Source organism: Phoxinus phoxinus (assembly GCF_949152265.1).
Source record: "Phoxinus phoxinus genome assembly, chromosome: 7".
NCBI classification, from domain to species: Eukaryota; Metazoa; Chordata; class Actinopteri; order Cypriniformes; family Leuciscidae; genus Phoxinus; species Phoxinus phoxinus.
Window position 1 is genome coordinate 34,247,232 of NC_136882.1, and position 20,624 is coordinate 34,267,855.

Here is a 20,624-nt window from a genome sequence, read left to right on the forward strand (position 1 = left end):
TTGCCCATCTCAGAGTTCATTATCAGTATGTGGAAGAGTTCGCTTTATATTGCCAGTAGCCAAATCACCCTGTAGCCCAAGACTGGTTGCCCACTGAAGGCGCCAGAACGCCCACTGTGGTGGGCGTTCTGGCGCAACATGGCAGCCGTCGCATCATCCAGGTGGATGCTGCACATTGGTGGTGGTTGAGGAGACCCCCCCCCCCCCCTTCCATATGTGAAGCACTTTGAGAAAAAGAAAAAGCGCTATATAAATGTAACAAATTATTATTATTATTATTATTATAAGCATGACACTTGTCTTGCACATTCGTCTCTGTCTCATTTTCCAAACAATTCAATGGTGCCAGTTTATCACCACAAACAATCAGGTCTTAAAATATATTTAGTAAATCTAAGTAAATTAATTAACTGTTTGATTACCTATACAACTTACAAAAATTGATCTAAGTAAAGATGTTGAAGATTATTAAAGAAATTGCATTGGAGTAAGCTTATAAGGAGGAAAACATTTCTCCATATCAATACAAAAGGTCAAGCTGATTTATTTACTTGACCAGATTATAAAAATATACTTACATTCCCACATTGGTTCACATTTTATGGAAAACAGCAGTTAATCGTCATTGGCAACTTGAACTAACTCAAAGCAATCAGTCTGCAAGTCTGATTGAATTAAGTGTCTCCACCCACTATTTGGACTAATAAATAGGGCCTTAACTCAGTCACCTGTATTACACTGCTGTCTGCATCCTGAAACTGAAAACACCAGCTCATCTTTTTCAGGATTTGAAGATGTGGTGGTTTCTGCTTTTCTTGGAATGGCTTGTGGACTGGGGTCGTGGCACGTTCTGGTATCTGTTTGGCAGGAGAAGTGGGCTGTGCAAGGGAGCTATTAGTTCTCCTGGTCCACTAGTTGTAGAGCAGAAGAAAAAGGACAGAGTGCTCCGGAAAGGTATGTAAACTTTAGAGGTGTTGCATGCTAGTGAAACAAGCTGACTGCGAATGGCAGGTGTCTATTGTTAACTAATGTTACTTCTTGAACTACAGAATTTGATGAATTTGAAGTGCCCAGGAACTTGGACGTCATCGTGATTGGCAGTGGTATCGGTGGTTTGACTGCGGCGGCAACTTTAGCAAAACTAGGAAAGAAAGTCCTGGTATTGGAGCAAGACAAGCAGGCAGGAGGCCTGTGTAAGACCTTCACTGAGAAAGGCTTTGAGTTTGACTGTGGTAAGGACTTCAATGTTCATGAAGTTGTTTAAGTTATCAAATGCTGAGTACCTCAACTTCTATAACTTACACATGTACATTTTGTCAAAGGCTTCCATTATCTTGGACAACTTCATGAGAATGGCTTCTTGAAAATTGCATTGGATTTGATCACTGATGGCCAGGTGCATTTTGCTGAGCAGGGTTCCCATGTGGACACAGTTGTTATTGGTAAAGGAACTCAATGTAAAGAATACACAATTTACAATGGCAAGAAGCAGATGGAGGCTCATCTTAAGAAGCAGTTTCCCAATGATACTAAAGCAGTAGAGGAGTTCTTTAAAATCATGAAGGTATTTTGTTGATGGCTCTATACCTTTATTTACCAGGCATTATGGAGTGATTTTGGTGTCAAGTTGTCTTTTCCTTCTAGATCTGTTCCAAGAAGATCCATCTGCTGTGTGTGCTGAAGATGGTCCCGCTCTGGTTTGCTCGCTTCATATTGTGGAGTGGAATCGCTGACTTGATCTCCCCAATTTTCAGATACTCCCGCACCAGTACAACAGACATGGTCAAGTCTTTTACAAGCAACTGTGACCTTCTCACTGTTTTTTCTCAAATATTTTATGGTAAAATAGACATTAATAGACAAATAATTTGTTACCAACATTTAGCCTTTTATGCATATGATAACTAGAATTTCTCTCAAGGTGTCCCGCCCAAAAACTCCAGCTGCATGATTGATGCCCTTTTCCTGCACCACTCCAAGCGTGGTGTTTACTATCCTAAGGGTGGCGCTAGTGAGATCCCATACCACATCATTCAGGTTTTGGAGAAGCATGGAGGAAAAGTCCTGGTCAATGCTCCTGTGTCCCGCATTCTAGTTGAAGGAAAACAAAATGCATATGGTGAGTTTTGAGCTCGGGCCATGTCACATTGCATTGTCTTAAACTCATGGCAGTAGCTTTCATATTGAAAAAGGCATCACTGATGTGGTGGTATCCTTCATATATTTGGCTCCAGTAACTTTCAGATGTGTGAAACTATTGCTTAGTGGAATGTTTATTTGCTTAGGAGTGGCTGTGAAGACGGGAGATAAAGATGTTGAAATTCAGGCTCCTGTGATCATTTCAAATGCTGGTATGTTCACCACCTTCAAGAAGCTTCTGACTCCAGAGATCCAGGCAAATCCAAGTAAGTGACAATATCTTCAGTACAGGTACTCTATCGTACTCGTATGAATGCTTGATTTACTGGCCTGTTTTTTTTTTTTTTTTTTTTTTAACCTCCTGCTGCTCCCAGAGATCCAGGATTATCTTCATACTCTAAAGCCAGGCAAAGGCTTTTTCCAGGTGTTTGCTGGGTTTAATGCCACTAATGAAGAACTGGGCATCTCCTCAACCAACATGCGACTCTATAAGAGCAACAACATGGATGAAGTGTAGGTGTTCAAGTCAATGCTTTCTTCAATCTGTTAAAAGTGTGTATATATCTCTTCTTAAACTCAATTGACTTTCCTTAGCTTGGAAGACTACTTTGCTTCAGACAAGGCGGACGCACCTGACAGCATCCCCATGATGTACATTTCCTTCCCCTCTGCTAAGGATCCCACCTCATGCACTCGTTTCCCAGGTTAACTTCCTCTCTGTATTTAGTACACCCAGAACCATCAAAGTAAATTCACCAACTAAAGTGTCATTTGTGGGTGGTTTGTTTATAGGGCAGTCACGCATGGTGATCCAAACTATGGTCAATCCAAAGTGGTTTACACAGTGGAACAATGTCAATGAGACTGAAAGAGGTGAAGAATATGAAAAATACAAGATGAGATTTGCTAATCATCTCTTTGACTGGGCTTGTGTTCACTTCCCCAAGCTGAAAGAGAAGGTACATTTCTCCTGTATCTCATGAGTGCTGCTTGTTAACTAAAGTAACAAACATGTAAGTTGAGTGATTGGTTTCCTGTCTTCCATAGGTGGCGCTGTTGCATGCAGTCAGTCCCATCAACATGCACGGACTGGGTGCCACATATGGATCTATGTTGTCTGCAGAACACAATCTGGAGAGATACCAACCGCTGAACATTGCCAAGATCCGATGTAACACACCCATCAAGAACCTCTACCTGTCAGGTAATATTCTGTATAACTTTGTTTTCAACGTTACTACTTTAGGAAGTTATTTTGGCCCATTACAGGCATGTCTGTTTTGGTCTTGCTTTAATTTCCCATATGACAGCCTGTCTTTCCCCCCACTTCAGGTCAAGATGTCTTTGCTGCTGGTTACTCCGGTGCTCTGCATGGTGGTCTTCTCTGTGCTTCAAGTGTTGTGGATCACTGTCTGTATGTTGACCTTCTACTCCAACAAAAGAAACTTAAAGGGAAGGTGGTCAAGAAACTAGAGTGAGAATATATTTCCTGTATCTATAGAGAAGTTTGCCTACTGGTAAAATCATCTTCATACTGTTGGATCTCGTTTTGCTGTGCATTTGTCCCCTCTGCTGCAACTCTGAATAAAACTGACTACTGCACCATGTGTTCTTGGTTATCTATAGTATTGGTACTTGAGTTAACATCATGCTGCCAGAACTAGGTGCAGTTGGATTTTCCTAAAAGGTTTTAACAGAAAATTAGATGAGTATCCCAAAATACTGGTTTAGTGTTACCTGTAGTTTACTTGCTAATAAGGCTCTTTCAGGGTTGTTTCTAGCCTGGCAAACTTTGTCACTTGCAAAAGCAATTCATCCACCTACTTTTATATGCAGTTGACTAAGTCCTTAACTTACTTGTTTGCTAACTGGTCATGGTCTGTCACTAGATGGCAGCATTTGTTTTTAAGTTTAGTTTACTGTAAGGAGTTATAGCCAACAGGACACTGTTCCTAAATTTCTTTGCGGCTGGGAGGCTTTACTTAATTACATAAGCAAGAGACAAATTGTGTACTCAAAATAGATTGCTGCCTATTACACTGTAGAATGACAATGGATTAAGCTACTTTGGGATGTTCATTCTTTCATTTTGATTTGGCATTATGTTGTGAACTAGCTTCTGTGGAACAACTTAGTTTGCCTAAAGATGAGCTGGAAGCCATATTTTCCGACGTCCTTTTAAACCATGTGGTCTGAAACTGTTGTACACACGTTTGCTAATGTTCATTTGTCTTAAGCATCTTGTTTAGACTAGAGGGAATCTCACATCTTTGATCTACCTAGACAGATAAATATATTCAAGGGTTTATGGACAAGTGTGCTTGTAGATTTGGCCTTTCCATTTTCTGTTATGACTTCAAAAACAATACATTCTTGGCAGGGAGTTTCTGACACTGTGTCCAAGCAAGTGTCCTTTCGTTAGTTTTTAATGTGCTGCCAGTTTTATTAAACATTTTTGCAGGATAATTTGTAGTTTAAAAAAATAAAATAAAAATTAATATCCTTTTATCTACAAGAAAATGGTGAGATTTTACTTGAACCAATCTCATTTTATCTTTAATGCCACTTACTATTTTAAAATACAATTTGACTGCTATCAAACTTTAACTTACTACTGAATACTGTTAAATCTACAGTAGAGTGCTGCAGAGCTGCTGTGGAAAACCCTGAAACGTCTTGGCATTTTAGCACTTCTGTCTCCATTGTCCCAAAGTCAATTTGTTTTTTTTGGTCAACTGAAATAAGGCCTGTGGAAATGTTCACATTTTATTCTACATAAGATACATCGGTAATACTGCCTTGTGAATTGTTTATTTTTTTTATCTTTTTTATTATTATTATTTACTTGTATTGTTTAAAGGGACAACATTAGTTTGTCAGGGACATTGAATATCACGCCAAACAGGTAAACTCACGGTTTATAATCCTACTCTTGCAAACTCTTCTAACTCAAGCTTTCAGAGAATTATTATTTTTTTAATGATAAATGAGGTGGTGGAACTTAGAAGGTTATTGACGGTGACATTGAAGAGCAGAAATCCGTTTATAACATGCATTTAACTTTTTGCGTCTGCAGATTGAAGTTAGGCTTCCAAATTTAATAAAAATCAGGAACCAGGGCAATACTAACATTCAGGTTGGCCTACAAAAATACGTCATCCCTGCTGCACTCTGTTGGTCTTCCGGGTATTAATATCAGAAATAGTACACATACTTTAAATGACAGAAACCGTATATTAGTATGCTATTCCGAATATGGCCTAAATTTCTGTAGCACTTTATTTTTTTCCACTCATGTTCACGCTGTAAATAGAACCGTCGATTTGACTGTGTTGCATTGTGGGATACAGTGAGTGCTCTGATCTGTTGAATGCTGCACATTTTGCACTGTACACTAAGCTATATACCGCAAAAACAGTTGAATGCAATGTTTTGTCTCTGAAACAGTGTTGTTTCTCTCTTCATCTTTCTCGCCACCTTCGTTCAGTGTGCTGAGTATAGATCACTGCAGTAGTGTGTATGAGTGCAGCAGCAGGATGGTGTGCAGGGGCGAATCGAGCTATTAAAAGCTGCTGCTGCTGTATAAATAGCCCAAGCGTATAAACGTTGACTCTGGCAGTATTAGATGCTGCGGCCAGCTCCCTGCAGGAAGCCGTTGATGTAAGAAAGCACGCTATCCATCTAAACCACAGGTGAATGGAGCCTTCTGCTTAAATCCAAATGTAATATTTAATAATAACACTGCAGTATAACTGAACATTGTTATTCATGCTCTTTTATTATCAGGATCGGCTCCCGCTGCTTTTTCAGAAGCCGTGTGGATACCAGTCGTGAGTATTCGGTGGAAATTTGGGCTCTGAATTTGCCTGGTTTATGCAGATGGTGGCTGTTCCCTGTAGCTACTGAAGGGGATATAAATAGCAGCAGTTTCTGCCTCATCCCTCAGTGCGTCTCACTCACACACACACACTCATATACACACAGTACAACCACACTCTGAGTGTGTCTTTCGATGTCTCCTTCATACATATACTCTCACCCCTTCCTCATCAATTTGACATCTATATAGCTTAAAATATAATTTCTTCTCTGCATGCATCTCACAAAGTAGATCTTGCTAATGTCTTATTTGTTTCTTCTAGACAGCAATAAGATTAAATGGAGAGCAAAAGGGCATGCAAGGTGCAGGTGGGGTTTTATGTTAAATACTTTCTTGTATCCTAATTGGCAGGGACAACCATATCATAAATTAGTTCATTCCCCCACCCCCACCCCAAAAAGTAAACACTGTGTCTCTGTGGTGCTATCAACAGATTGCTTTGTTTGTTTGAGCATCCCAACCAGCAATGACACAGCAACATAATTGGTGAGTCTGGGACAGGACTGTTTGTCCATCCAAAAACAGTCGGGGTGAGTGTTCAGGAGACTTTTGCAATTCCATGTGGTGCCTATAGTTATGCAGAAATAGAGTGAGTCTGTTTGTGGGATTTTAAAGAATGTGGTTTCAATTATTTGTAAGTACTATCTATTTTAAATTTATTGATAAGCCATTTTATATAATATTTAGCTAGCTGAAAATGTTGCACTCGCGACAGTCCAGTTAACAACCGGTCCTTTATGATGGAGTACAAAGAAATCAATTAATTTTGGCTACAAAACATATTTGCAGATTTTTTTTTTTTACTTCCATACATGTGTGACTCGGACATTGATCGGAAAGCTAGTAAGCTACTTCAAAGGCTGTCTGTCAATACAACACACAGCTGCCGGATTGATCTGTTAATATGTGCACAATCACTATGAGATCTAGTCGAATTGCTCCTGTGATGCATCTGTAGTCCTTGATATTTCATTTAAATTGACATGCAGTTTATGAACTTTTTCTCTATGTTGGGGAACGCATAGATGCTTGACTTGCATCTTGGCACGAGGCACACTTTACTTCAAAAACTTTGTTTGCCATAATAAGAGATTTTCCCATTTAGAAACATGATTTTAAATATATGAAGAAGAGTCAAAATGTCTGAGACCACTAGTAAAAATGCTTAAATCCCCAATCCCTCCCCCACCCCTAATTTAATAGAAACTATTTAATCATATTAATTTATATCAGTCAGAAGGTTTGAGTAAAAAGCTTATTTGATTAGTGACTGTGTTTATTGTTTTAAAGTGTTCATCCATATTTTTCCAGATTAAATTAGATTTTGAATGATTTTGAATGTGGTCTCAGACCCCTCAGATCCACCCATCCATCCATCCATCCATCCATCCATCCATCCATCCATTCAATTTGAGTTCAGCTCAAATCATATGTTGTATGAGGCCTGTGATTAAAACCTAACATTCACTATGCAAAAACATTCTCAGCTGAAATTTGGACCCAACTGTTCTACATTTTGCGATAATTGACAACATTTCACTGCTCATTCCACCCCCCTGCTGGGCTTATTATTCTCAGTTTCCAGAATGATTTAGCACAAGCCTGCCTGCTTGTTTTGACTTGAACAGGAATAGAAATACATGTAGGATGCTGGAGTGTGTGGCTATTAGGAATTTTGAACAGCAATGAGACTTACAGTATAACATTGTTTTTCTTTAAGTCCTTTTGTTATGTCATATTTATATTGCAGTTCTGTTTAAACGTATAATTTTAAAAGTATCAACAAAAACAAAATACAGCGTGTGAAAACTCTTGAAATAATAGCATGATGTATTACCTAGGGTTTAGAAGTTACTGTGTTGTAAATTCTTCATGTATTTGAAGTTTGTTTTTAGAAAATTGCATTGGGTATAGCATGTTGTTACTGCAACGGCATATTCAGTTTGTTTTAATTAAAATCACTGGTGCATGTTTTTAGTCTAGTCTTCTTCATCAGTGAAGAAACACAACTATTCATCATCAACAAACATTTTCAATAGTAATTTATCTGAGGAGACGGGTTGAGTAGCTACATTCTGAAGTTTTGTGATCGGTTCAGAGCTGTCTAGTGAAATCTCCTCCTTGCTGTGTCCATTCACACACTGTTTATCGCCACGTTGTTTTGCAGTAAAATCAGACAGTCCGATTCTGCACGGTGCTTAGTAGTTTATTATCCAGCTGTGCATACAATATGCCCCTTCTCGGAAATCTTTTGCATTTAGGGGGAGGAATCCGTTTTTTCTCTGTACGTACACCCCTGTGAAATGGTCTACTCTCCATCACCGCCCTCTCGTGATTGTTTTTCCATTTTAATGGACTGCTCTAAACTTTACCTTGGAGAGTGTCTCCGCTGTGCTGGAGTCCTTTGTATTGGCGCAGTGCCGTTGTCTCTGGATGGACCATCCTGTCTGCAGGCGGTGTGCGTGTTTGTGAGCAATTCATCTCTCTGAATTGAGTCTGTCCCATTATTCCCATTCCAATTCCCCACCCTGAGATTCTCTCCGCAAACATTCGCGACATTCCGACAGGTGCGAGCTTAGCTTGGGAATTCACATTAAAATATCTCACGGGTCATTAACACTCACCGGACTTTCTATAAATGAATAACAATGGTTATTTTAGATCTAAAGGTGGAGGTTTATCTCTTTTCAAATGCACAGTGAAGACAGATTTGCTGGTTTACCAACTGAATCCCAAACAACTTTACCAAAGTCTGTATTTGATTGATGATTCTCCCGGTGTGCAGTATTTTGAACAGCCTGCTGAAAAAAGCAGTGTACATAGTGTCCCCGTCCTTGGGCTATATTGGTAAGACACTGAGTGCATACAGGAATAGCTGAGACATTGTCAAATGCATTGTGAAGAATTCCTGTGCTGCTGACAGGGGCCGAGACGGACCATTTAAAAGGAATACGAGACCTTGCAATGCTGAATATGGTATAGCTAAAGAAAAGGAAGATGCTTTTTTTTTTTGGTAAAGGCAGCACAACTTTTTATAGCTGATGATATATAATGTGTCTGATTTGAAGTAGCCAAATATTATGATTTTATTTGATTATTGAAAGCTCAGGTTTGAAGATTTTGGTATATTCAAGCAGTCAGAAGCTTGCATTACTTTCCGACCAAGAACTGCCCACAGGAAGAGACTGTCTGACCGACCTGTAAAGACCAGACACTTTACACGAGTTCTGTATCTATATATACACAACCCTGCAAAACTGTGTCATGTAAAGTGTCTGGTCTTTTTAATTTTATTTTGTACTTGCTTGATTCACATTTCATTTAGATCCTGCTTGCTGCCTTAACTCTGTATCATTCAAAAGTTTGGGGTCAAAAGTTTCTTTTCTTTTTTTTAAGAAATTGATACTTTAATTCAGCAAGGATGCAGTAAATGAATCAACAGGGACAGTTAAGATAATGTTAAAATGTTTTAAATAAATGCTACTTCTTTAAACTTTCTATTCATCAAACAATCCTGAAAATAAAAAGTATTTCAGTTTCCACATTTCCACAAAAATATTGACTGATTTCTGAAGGATCATGTGACACTGAAGACTGGAGTAATGGCTCGTGAAAACCTTACATCACAAAAAAAGTTTTACTAAACTTAAATTTGACATCACATTAAAAAAGAAATCTGCTGATAAAAATATATACAATAGAAAACAGCTGTTTTATATTGTAATAATATCACAATATTTATATTTTAATGTATTTTTGATCAAATAAATGCAGCCTGGATGATTACAATGTAATTGCATAAGAGACTTATATCAAAAACATAAAAAATCTTTGAACTGATATTTGTGTGTATTTCACTGATATAACTCGTACAACAAAATGGAATATGCAGTTCTGCTCATGGATATCTTTTTAACATGCTTGCTCCTCAAACTAAACAATATTTAGTATCTCTTCCAAAAACCATTGGCTTTTCCTGTGATTAGTTATTTTTCAGAAGTGCTTGTTGTATTACCTTTGTTTCCAGGAAGACTGATAAAATCGTGTAAAGCCAACCAATCAGATTAGAGCTTGCCAGATTCTCCAGACAGTCACTGAAGAACTGTGGGCGGCTCTGTCTAAGGCTGAGACTAATATGACATCCACAGTGATAAACCAAATACACGCCACCCCAGCTCTAAACACAAAATCCCGTACAGAGATGACATCCACAAGGACTGTCATCAGGGCTGACGTCGCTGAGCTCTCCTGGGAAGTGGAGCTGCTAAACTAGGTCACACACAAGGTAAAAAAGTTTGAAGTAGACTTTTTGGCAGAATAAGGAAGAGGCCAAGGGGGAGGAACGAAAGAAAACATTCCATTTTGCTTCAGGACCTGGTTCGGTTGAGAGATGGTCCCATTTGGATTTGAACTGTGACACGTACAGATGGACTGGGACTGAACAACAGTCTGGGCCTAATACACACTATTGCCTCCCGTATTATCTAGTTTATTCTGTATTATCTAGTCTATTTAGCTTTTCACTGTATTTTGATATGTCTGATATAGCCTTTTTGTATTGCAATGGCAAACTATTATACTTTTATTCAGTGAGGATGCATTAAATTGATCATAATTGACAGTATAGACATTTATAATGTTACAAAATAATTATTAACGAATCCTAAAAACGGTTATCACGGTTTTCACAGTTTCCAAAATAGATTGCTTTGCACTTTTTTACGTTCATTGTATTACTTTTAATCCCTTTTTTTATTTATTAATTTCATATTTTATGTGTAAAATTTTAATTTAGTTTTTTTAACAAACCACTAACTCCACAATCTAACACGCTAAGCATTTTAATGAACAATTAAAAAATTTTTGGCAAAAAGTGTAAAAAATAAATAAATGGTGACATGTTTAGTAGTCGAAGGTGCAAGCTCTCTGTGCTCTTAAAATGAAATGCTTGCCTGACAGAGTGCAGGGGGAAAAAACGGTTTCATTTTTTTTTTCCTTGTCTCTTGTTTCATGTCCCTTGGGTGCTTGTTACTGGCGAAGAGATAAACTCCTATCAGAGAGTTTTAATTGGATCAATTTAATTACTGAGAGCAGCTTCATGTGATGCGCAGCATATTTATTGGCACTAAAGTGCATTTGTACCTCACAGCAATATATTTTTTTCCTCTTACAGAGTTTCAGAAGAACAGTGGGAGTTATCTTCAGCTAATGCTCTTTTGGCGTTAACACAGGTCATGTTCTTTACTAGTAGTTCCACTTATATTATATTAATTATATTATATTAATTACAAATTATATTACTACAAATGATGTTTATATTAATAATTTTTTATTTGATTTAAATTTTTTTGAGCAGGGCTTAATTTGTGCAGGACCAAGTCAGAGACCAATTTTATCTATTTTAGTGGATCCTCCTATAGAGCTGTCCTGTGGCATTATGGGATAGCAAAGTGTCCACTAGCTGCACATTTCAGAACCTCAGTGGATGCAGATTATCCAGGTATTGGATATGTCATTTGATATACAGATTGTTGCATATACTACATACTTGGGAAGTGCACGTTTGTTTACAGGTTCGCTGGATCTGTTACAAGTTCTTGTTCAGAGACATCATAGCTCACATAAAAACGGTATGTAAGAACATGGCTAAAAATATCTTAGTCTTTGAATGACGTCCTTTCACTGTCCAGAGGGACTCCAAACTTGATAATGTGAGCATGTAGAAATGGATTAAAACTCTCAATGGACAGCTTTGGCCCTATTTCTATGCTGGAAAATCTCTCTCCAGTACATTACACCGCTCTCTCTCATTTCCTTTTAATGCCCTGTCTGTCTCTTGCTGTCTTTCTCTCTCCTCTCAGGGTGTTTGTGGTCCAGCAGTGATTGGCGTTGTGAGTGGGCATGTAATCCCTCTTTATACTCCTTTTTACAGAGTGTTTTGATTTACGGAGAGGTCAGCTGTAGTGTTATGCAGGCCTTTTTATACTTCTTCTTCCTGTAGTTTAGCCTGGACCTGCAGTGCTTTGAACCACACGAGGAGTAGGAGTGGCTGACGGAGCAGAAAGTGGCACCGCGGCCAGAGCTGCATTAAAATGGAATACATTTCCTTGAGACTGATCCAAGTGGTGTTTATAGTGCTTTTCTTTCATTTAAGTCTGTTGCCTTTGGCTCTTACACATTGCACAATGTTAACAGCATGTATAGTAGTAGCCTTTATTGTCACTTAGTCACAAGTACCAGCGAAATTAGCCATCAACCTGTCCATGCACAAACATATACAATATGACAATGGGGTAGACAGGACAGGAAGACAGGGGATTGAGGAAAATAATACAGCATGACATGAGGATAGGTGAGGGGAAAAAAAGGCAACTCCCAGACTATGCTCCTGTGAGGAGTACAGTCTGGGAACAGGAAAAAACACCTCAGCAACATTAGCACATAACCAGTACTACGACATGAACCCACAAGACTTGCAACAGGGGAGGGGAGGGAAGGGGAGGGGAGGGGAGTGGGGGATGGATGGAGGGGAGGGGAGTGGGGGATGGAGGTAACCCAGCACAGGCAAGCAGCCATCCGGTCCTGCAGCCATTTTCGGCGCTGGTCACAGACCCGCCTGTCAGACTAGTGGTACAAAGCGGCGAAGGCGAGGGATGCGGGGTGGGGGGGGTGAATGCATATCTGTATGTAAGAGTTTGTGTATGTGTAGGCCTGGAGATTCGCTCCGCCTGGCATCCAAATCTCGGTGCCTCAGTCCGCAGGATGTCATATCGTTAACACAGCAAGTTGCCATGGAGACAACCTTGATTAGGTCCCAAACAGAGTCAACAATCAGCAGGTGTCTGTGAGAAATGGGGGAAGGAACGCAAGAGCGGGTCACTGCAGTGCTCTTCCGGGGGAGTGGTTGTTCCAACAGCGGCCTTGGCCGAGGCCAGTGCTGGTTGAGGGGGGCCGAAAGCAGATAAGATTGGGATTATTTGGTCTTGGGGCGAGTAGCCGCATTCCTTTTTGTACGACTACTCTCTTAGTCCATTCCGGTCCATCAGCTTTTGCAAAGCCGTGAGCTTCTTCATGATGATATCCATATTTCGGGTCACCTCCCTGTTGTTATCCATAATGCGGTTAATAGTCCCAGCCTGAGTGCTGACCGCTCTGCCCACTGCTTCAATCATGCCGTGCAGCATTGTGAGGCTTTGGACAGCTGTTACCGTCTTCTTAATTTCTTGATAAACCAGGGCAATGCCTAATCCAGTCAGCAAAAGGCCTGTTATCATGGTTCCGAATAGATAGATATCTTCAATGTCCTCCACGGAAAGAGCCACCAGACACACGACCCGCCACCTCTCCCACGCGTCCATCGTGTAGCCAGCTGCAAACGTTCCGGCAGGGCAGTCAGGTTCCCCCGAACCCAAGCTTCTCGTCGAGAAGATGGTGTCAGTTGCGTTGAGAGACCAGTTGATCAAATCCATGATTTTTAGTTTGGAGAGCAGTGCGGAGAGAGTCTCTCAAAGTTAAGACATAAGACTAGACGAAAGGAGCGAAGCAGGGAAGGTAAGGGGGAGGAGAGGGAGAGAAAATGCGACCGCCTTCGTTGAGAGCCAGAGAGAACAGGTTTTAATGAAGGTTTTAATAACAGGTTTTAATTTTATTCAGGTTTTAATGAAGAAAAAAATTAATATGCAACATGGTTTCATTATAACATCTTTAAAGTGCCATTGCTATGGTTGTTTGTCTTTTTATTGGAGAAATTAGACTGTTTCAGTAGCTTTTTTTCTATTTCTTTCTATTCTAAGCTAGTATACTTAACATTTTACATGTATGCATTTAGCAAACACTTGTATTCAAAGTGACTTAAAAAAGATTCAACAATTCTTCAAAGAGCCAACAATATTTGTTAAATTCGTTAAAACCAGGTTTATTATGCAACTATGAAGCAAGCTAGAGAAGAGGAGAAATGCAAGGCTCATGATATTCAAAATGAAACAATTGTTTTATTATAAAATCTATATACCAGAACTGATTTGTGACATTAGCTGAGAGGAAAGTCATTGCAAAGGTGGAGCAAGTTATCTTCAAGTTGGAGTTTAGTCATTTTGATTAAAGGTTACAAATAGTTTTATTTTTAATAACATGCACTGATTTATTGTACACGATAAGACTAAATATGGGCTGTTTTGGTTCCGTGTTAACTTGAAATGTTTGCAAGGACGATTTGCCAGACTGTGTCAATGCGGCAAACGCCTGCTTGCTGACTCAGCAGCGTCCTTCTTTTTCACGGCCACATGTGGGACTGGCACCATGCGTGTAATTGCATCTGTTCATCCACATCAGAGCATTACCAGTAAACACACTTTTGTTTGTTTGGTGTTTACAATGCCACCTTATTGCTCTGAATGGAGAGATTTGAAATATGCGGTGCATAACACATCTCAGGACAAAGCTGTCAGCAGACAGCAACGGTTTGAAAGAGCGTGGCAATTCATGCATGTGCTGGAGTCTTCCGTGATGCATTTCATGCACAGACACTGCCCCAGTCCTTCCCTCCCTCCCTCCGCGTACACGCCGATGTCTTCTGACAGATGACATTTTGCTAGTGAAAAGGAAAGCATGTTTGTCCCATTATGAGCTCAGAAAAAAGCAGTGTAGACAGTGTGAAAATCCTTTAGTCTAATATAGGTCATATCATTCTCTGCACACAGCTCCTCTGATTAACATGCATCTAAGAAGCCAATGTTTTGTTGGCACTGATGTCATTTGACAAGTGGTAGATTGCAGGCGTTGTCTTGGCAGCACGACCAACAGGAAATGACTTGGGACTGATTACTATAGGTGTCACCATAGGAGCTCAACCTCTTTAAATAAAAATGCAAACACACTGTTTTTAGCTAGTTTGAATATTAACAAAAGCTGTTTTTTCCGGCAGCTGTTCCCAGAGATTTTTGACCAGATTTGCAGTCTGCAGATTTTGGGCAGTTGGAGTTGACGTATTTCACTGAAAATCGTGTAGGCTAGTGTATGATGGGAACAGACTCATGACCTTATTTCATATGCATTTGTATAGGAGTTTCCCTTTCAGAGTATTTAAATTAATCATGCAAGGTTATTTAATAAAGTTGCGCTAGTCAATTTTCTGGTGTTTGCACCATTTCTGTCCTATAAAAGTTTTAAACCAGATTGGTAGATTGTTGGTCATTATGGAAATGATCTGACTGCGTCTGTGTTCTTTCATTTGTAAGTAGCCTAGATCACGCGCAGAACTTTCCTCTTCAAACGGCGCTATTTTGGAAATACGGTCTCATGCTAATTTGCCCTGTTTAGTAAATCTGGCCCTTATTGTTTATAATTGTTATGTGTCACCTAGCAACGAGCCAAGAGTTTGTTGTATGCGGTACGACTTGAAAATCTGGTAGTGTGTGATGGCCAGTTTTTCTCTGTAACCTAACATTTACAAACTCAGTGTTTTAAAATCTATTCAGATAATGCTTCTTTTTTTTTTTTTTTTTTGATTGGGTTATACTGTATGGAGTTGAATGATACCCAAATGTTCTATGGTCCGCAATATTGCCTGTGGAACATTGTAAAATGTATTTACCATTGTTTTGGTGTGTTGAAACTAAAATTAATAGTGAGACTTAAATTAAATCTCGGATCATACGGAATATGATTATACCCTTCTTTTCGAGGTCAGCCATAATGCCATTTGGAATTTTATAGAAAATGATTCAGATGTGACCATTTTTCCCAGGATCCTGAAGATATAAATGGTAATAAGAATTTTTTTTTAAATATACTTGTTGTAAGGGATTCTCTGTGTTCTGTCTGGGTGGGTCTTGTATTTGGGATCTGTGTCCCAGTTTCATGAGTTTTGGTTAGTTTATATGGTTATTCATGGCTTGAATAGTGTTTTCACCTGTCGTTGAATATTTGATTAGTTTGGTCTGTCTGTTTAAATCCTGTGTTTCTTTCATTTCATTGTCTATTCTCATCACATTTTAGTGAAGTCGTTTTTTCCAGAGTTGTTTAAGTAAAACGTTATTTGCTGCATTTAGATCGGTGTTCTCCTCCTCATTATTTGCAACCACACGGGACAGGCATAATGATATAACTTTTATTATTCATGCATTCCCTGGAAACCGAACCCATAACCTTGCTGTTGTTATACATAACCTTTGAACTACTCTACCAAAATTTGTTCGATTCTTTAGACATGTTCACTTGGCTTGTCATGCTACAGTTATTGTGCTTGGCCCTGTAATTGCTACTTGCACACCTATATTATGGCTATGAAATATTATATTGTCTATATAATTGAATACGCAGGAGATCATTTCAAATGAACATTCAGCTTCTTTATAAGCAGTTCTCAAGCTCAGTGCACATTTGCAATTAAAGTGGACAAACATAATACAGTCCATTGCTTTCCACTGAGAATATTGTGTTCAATTAAACATGGCCTTTAAATATTAGTTTGTCAGGTTTGTATTGGGTTTGCTCGCAAAGCATACTTTGGAGGTGGTTAAATAGACAAATATAACACATTTAATCGGTGTATTTGCTAAAACTGCCTCGGTTTGTTTTTGAATGTTGGTTATTTCAACATTGCGGCTTGAGGCTGTGTTCACACTTGGCATTTTTGATTTGATTAAAACAAACCCTGGTGCGAATTATTTATTTTCTGTTAGTGCGGTTAATTTGAATAAGTGTGAACGCTGCTATCTGAACCCTGGTGGGCACCAAACAAGCAGACCGAGACCCCTGAAAAGATGGTGCAGTTTGAATGAAATATGAACGCAAGACGGACATATAAACCAACCAAAAACAGGACATGACAAGATGCAACCCTAAAAAGTATACCCTCAAGCATACCTGTTTTTTCTCGTCGTGCTGCCCATCACAGTTCGGTACAGGCATCAGAACCACATCTCCTCCCAGCAGATCTGTGTTTGTGTGTGTGACGGAGGGATTCCTGCCGCTGTTTTGACTCCTTTACACATTTTATAAGCTCTTCTCGAGTTCTCAGGTCAAAATACCATCATATGTAAGCTACGCACTTACGAGTGCATTTAGCACAGCATTGTTTTGGATTTTTGGTAAGTTGGTCGCGAAATATATGTATAAAAGACAACTAATCAGGTTGTGAACATCCCTAAGACATTAGGTTTGGTATCTTTAGGTTCTGTGTTAAAATGCCAATGTGAACGCTAGGACCAGGACTAAATTTGTTTTGTCACAAATAAATTTGTCACAAACCAAGTGAACCAAACTGCAAGTGTGTGAACACAGCCTAACTTTATAATACTAATATTAACCTTAGGGTATCAAAACACAGACATATTACCCCATTTCTTAATGTAGTATAAGTCTTCTACCACTAGGGGCAACAGTGTGTTCACTTTCAAATCTATCAGCCATTTGTTTTTGTTTTTCCTTTCATGCCCTGCTTTGTAATCTTAACTGGTCTGAGGATTGTATCTAGCTCTGTTATAACACTCTCATGTTTTTGATTACAGAGATCATTTTTTCCATTTCCTCTAATTTGATCCACGTCTAAGCGGATGATCAGATTACCATGCCTTTCCACCAGTGTTGTTATTGTAAAATAAAACTGAAAAAAAGTTGATTTATTGAAATAATTGTTGGTTACACTTTATTTTAAGGTGTACATGTTATAGTGTAATTATACAATAATAATGAACTACATGTTCAGTTGGGGTTAACTTAATTGCATGTAATTATGTGTCACAGGTCGGGGCGGGCCAAGCCAGACTGCACCCACCCCTGGAAACCGGGAACCACCTCGAGGAACGTGTCAAGGACCAGGCAGACAAGGAAATAAAAAGAATGACAGTACTTTATTGTATAAAAATTGCTCAATTGGATAAGTCCTAATTAAAACTTCTTCTTGTGGCCAGGGCAGTTCGAGCGTCGCTGGACCTCCTGGGATGGAGGGAGAGGAACGATCGTGGCGGGCCTGGGGCTCGTTGAAGGGGGGGGCCCAAGGGGGATCCTCGCACCGTCCAGGTAGGTCACTCAGTAGGTACTTCTCCACGGGACTCCAGGTAGGTATGAACGTGTGGGAGGCGGGTGGGTCACTGGAAACAATATGGCAAGGATTAACAGTGCGACAGTATATGAACACTCAGCTGGGATACCTTCTTCCTTCCCGTTTTCAGGCCGATGCTTCCTATGGAGGACGTGTGGAGACCACCAGATGGAGAGGACACTTGAAGCGAGTCGCTCCACTTGGTTGGACACTGGGACGGTACAGTAAGGTTTGGCTGTTCAACAGTATATATATAACTTCCAACTACAATACCTTCTCTTCTTCTGAACAGGGCAAAGGCTTCCAATAGGGGCGTGTGGAGACCACCAGGCGGGGAGGACACTTTGGACGAAAACACTCCACTTCGTTGAACACTGGAACAGTACAGGAAGGTCTTAACGGTTTCAACAGTACATGAACTTCAACTGATATACCTCTCTCTCTTCTTCTGAACAGGGCAAAGGCTTCCAATATGGGCGTGTGGAGACCACCAGGCGGGGAGGACACTTTGGACGAAAACACTCCACTTCGTTGAACACTGGAACAGTACAGGAAGGTCTTAACGGTTTCAACAGTACATGAACTTCAACTGATTTACCTCTCTCTCTTCTTCTGAACAGGGCAAAGGCTTCCAATATGGGCGTGTGGAGACCACCAGGCGGGGAGGACACTTTGGCGAAACGCTCTACTTGGCGGGACACGGGAACAAACACAGCACGACTTTAACAGCTCAACGATGGGTGAAACACTCAACATTAACAGAGCCGGGCCTGCTCACGGAGGAAATTGGGCTCTTGCTTATCAGACCCTTCCTTTCGAGACAGCGGGTGGAAGACTGTATGGGAAGAGTGCACGGCAGATTTCTATTATTTCTCCACACAACAATTTCACTTCACAGCACAAACCGGGTGAATCGTCACTTCAGGCACTGTAATTCCACTCACACCCCGTGCATTAGGGCCAGCACTCACCCACCGGTCTTTCTCCCACCGGATCGAATCTTGTCTTCGGCCAGGCTCGACTTCGCTCCAGGAAAAGCAGAAGGATGGTACAGCGGTGGTTACATTCGGCAAAGAGAGGACTGAAGTTGGAGACAGATCAACAATTCACTCGGTGTAATAATTCACTCGTGCCACACACTTCCAAACTCTCTCAACACCACTTCAGTGTTAGTGCATATAAACAACGGATCCGATACTCATCACTTGCGTCTTTCCCACTGCTGACGATATTCCTTAGGTCTTCGCTGACAAATACTTCCTTCCTTTCTCTTCCTTAGCTTCGATCTTCGCCCTCCACAGCCCAACCTCAATAAAAAGAACAACCCGCTGACAAATACAGCACCACACGGGAGGAGAACCACACCACAGTCTGTTTCCTCTCTGCTTTTAAAGCCCCATCTGAATATGTGTCTCTCTCACAGCGTTCCCTGTGATTGCCCCACACCTGCTGTCACTCAGGCAATTGGCCTCGCTGCCATGGCAACAAATTCACTGTGCATTCACCAGTTCTGGGTCCCGTTCAGGTTTTTGTCACCCCGTGACATATGCATAATTTGTATTTATTATGTATTTTTATGTATAATATTGTATTTATATTAGATGAAAAACAAACTTAAATGGAAATGCTGTCCTAACTGAAATAAAAGAAGTTGAAGTACTAAAATGACAAACAATTTTTTTAACAAAGTAGGAATATGGGCAAATATGACAAAAGCACTGAAAACTAAATTGAAAACTAAACAATATAAAAACAAAAGCTAATTCAAAATATTAATAAATGCTACATTATACTAAAATAACTGCACTTGATATTAGGTTTGTGTTTGTAATAGGATCCTACCATTTTTGTGATATATTGCACTGACTGGCCAAACAGATGCTTAAGAGTCTATGATTGGATCATTATTGCTGTGATGATTATATTTCTAATATATTATATGTACATACAAGATTTTGACCAAAAATGTATGCACCTCTTGATGAATTAATGTTTATTTCAAACATTAATCCATCAAGAGGTGCATACATTTTTGGTCAAAATCTTGTATTGACAATGCAAGAGTCCAGGACTCTGTAAAGTCTCCTCCAGCACATCCCAAAGACTTTCAATGAATTTGAGCACTGGTCTCAGAGGAGCCGATTCAGTGAAAATGATTCTTCATGCTACTCCCAACCATTCTTTCACTATTTGAGCCTGATGAATCTTGACATTGTCATCCTGGAATATGGCCATGATGTGGGTTTTCCTACATTATTGTTTAAGAAATGAACACCCCATCAATTAGGGTTAAGAACTTTTGCCAAACATACAACATGCTAGAAACAGAATAATAACTGCAATAATGAACCAATCATAGACTTGTCTGAATGAATTTGCCTATTTAAATCCAAATAGCAACTCTTTTTTTTTTTTTTTTTTTGGCCGGGCATAGATACATAGAGAGAAATAGTAATACAAGCATGCTATAGCATGTTATTCTGAATAACTGTAATAATGACAGACTCCTGCTTATGGAAGTGTTGTTAGCAATTCAAATCAAATACTTTAATGTCACTGTAA

General features: G+C 39.7%; 1 protein-coding gene and 1 long non-coding RNA gene across 4 annotated transcripts; both read left to right on the forward strand.

Moving 5' to 3' along the window:
- Positions 1 to 635: 635 nt before the first annotated feature.
- LOC307001642 (inactive all-trans-retinol 13,14-reductase) lies at positions 636 to 3,746 on the forward strand. 2 transcript variants are annotated; one of them, XM_079618404.1, is made up of 11 exons: positions 636 to 954; positions 1,050 to 1,232; positions 1,323 to 1,564; positions 1,645 to 1,840; positions 1,922 to 2,119; positions 2,286 to 2,405; positions 2,514 to 2,652; positions 2,734 to 2,843; positions 2,932 to 3,098; positions 3,187 to 3,343; positions 3,472 to 3,746. In XM_079618404.1, exons 1-11 carry the CDS (start codon positions 795 to 797, stop codon positions 3,615 to 3,617), a joined length of 1,818 nt encoding a protein of 605 aa, XP_079474530.1. In that variant the 5' UTR covers positions 636 to 794; the 3' UTR covers positions 3,618 to 3,746. The 2 variants fall into 2 exon arrangements, with proteins under 2 accessions (XP_079474530.1, XP_079474531.1); XM_079618405.1 differs by having other exon boundaries at positions 691 to 954; positions 2,932 to 3,012.
- Positions 3,747 to 5,751: 2,005 nt separating this feature from the next.
- Positions 5,752 to 19,723, forward strand: LOC307001704. 2 transcript variants are annotated; one of them, XR_013798302.1, is made up of 7 exons: positions 5,752 to 5,831; positions 5,926 to 5,969; positions 6,282 to 6,327; positions 6,453 to 6,505; positions 17,765 to 18,040; positions 18,193 to 18,281; positions 18,355 to 19,723. It is a non-coding gene; the product is annotated as an uncharacterized lncRNA (long non-coding RNA). The 2 variants fall into 2 exon arrangements; XR_013798303.1 differs by lacking the exon at positions 5,752 to 5,831 and having other exon boundaries at positions 5,927 to 5,969; positions 6,453 to 6,549.
- The last annotated feature ends 901 nt before the right edge of the window (positions 19,724 to 20,624 follow it).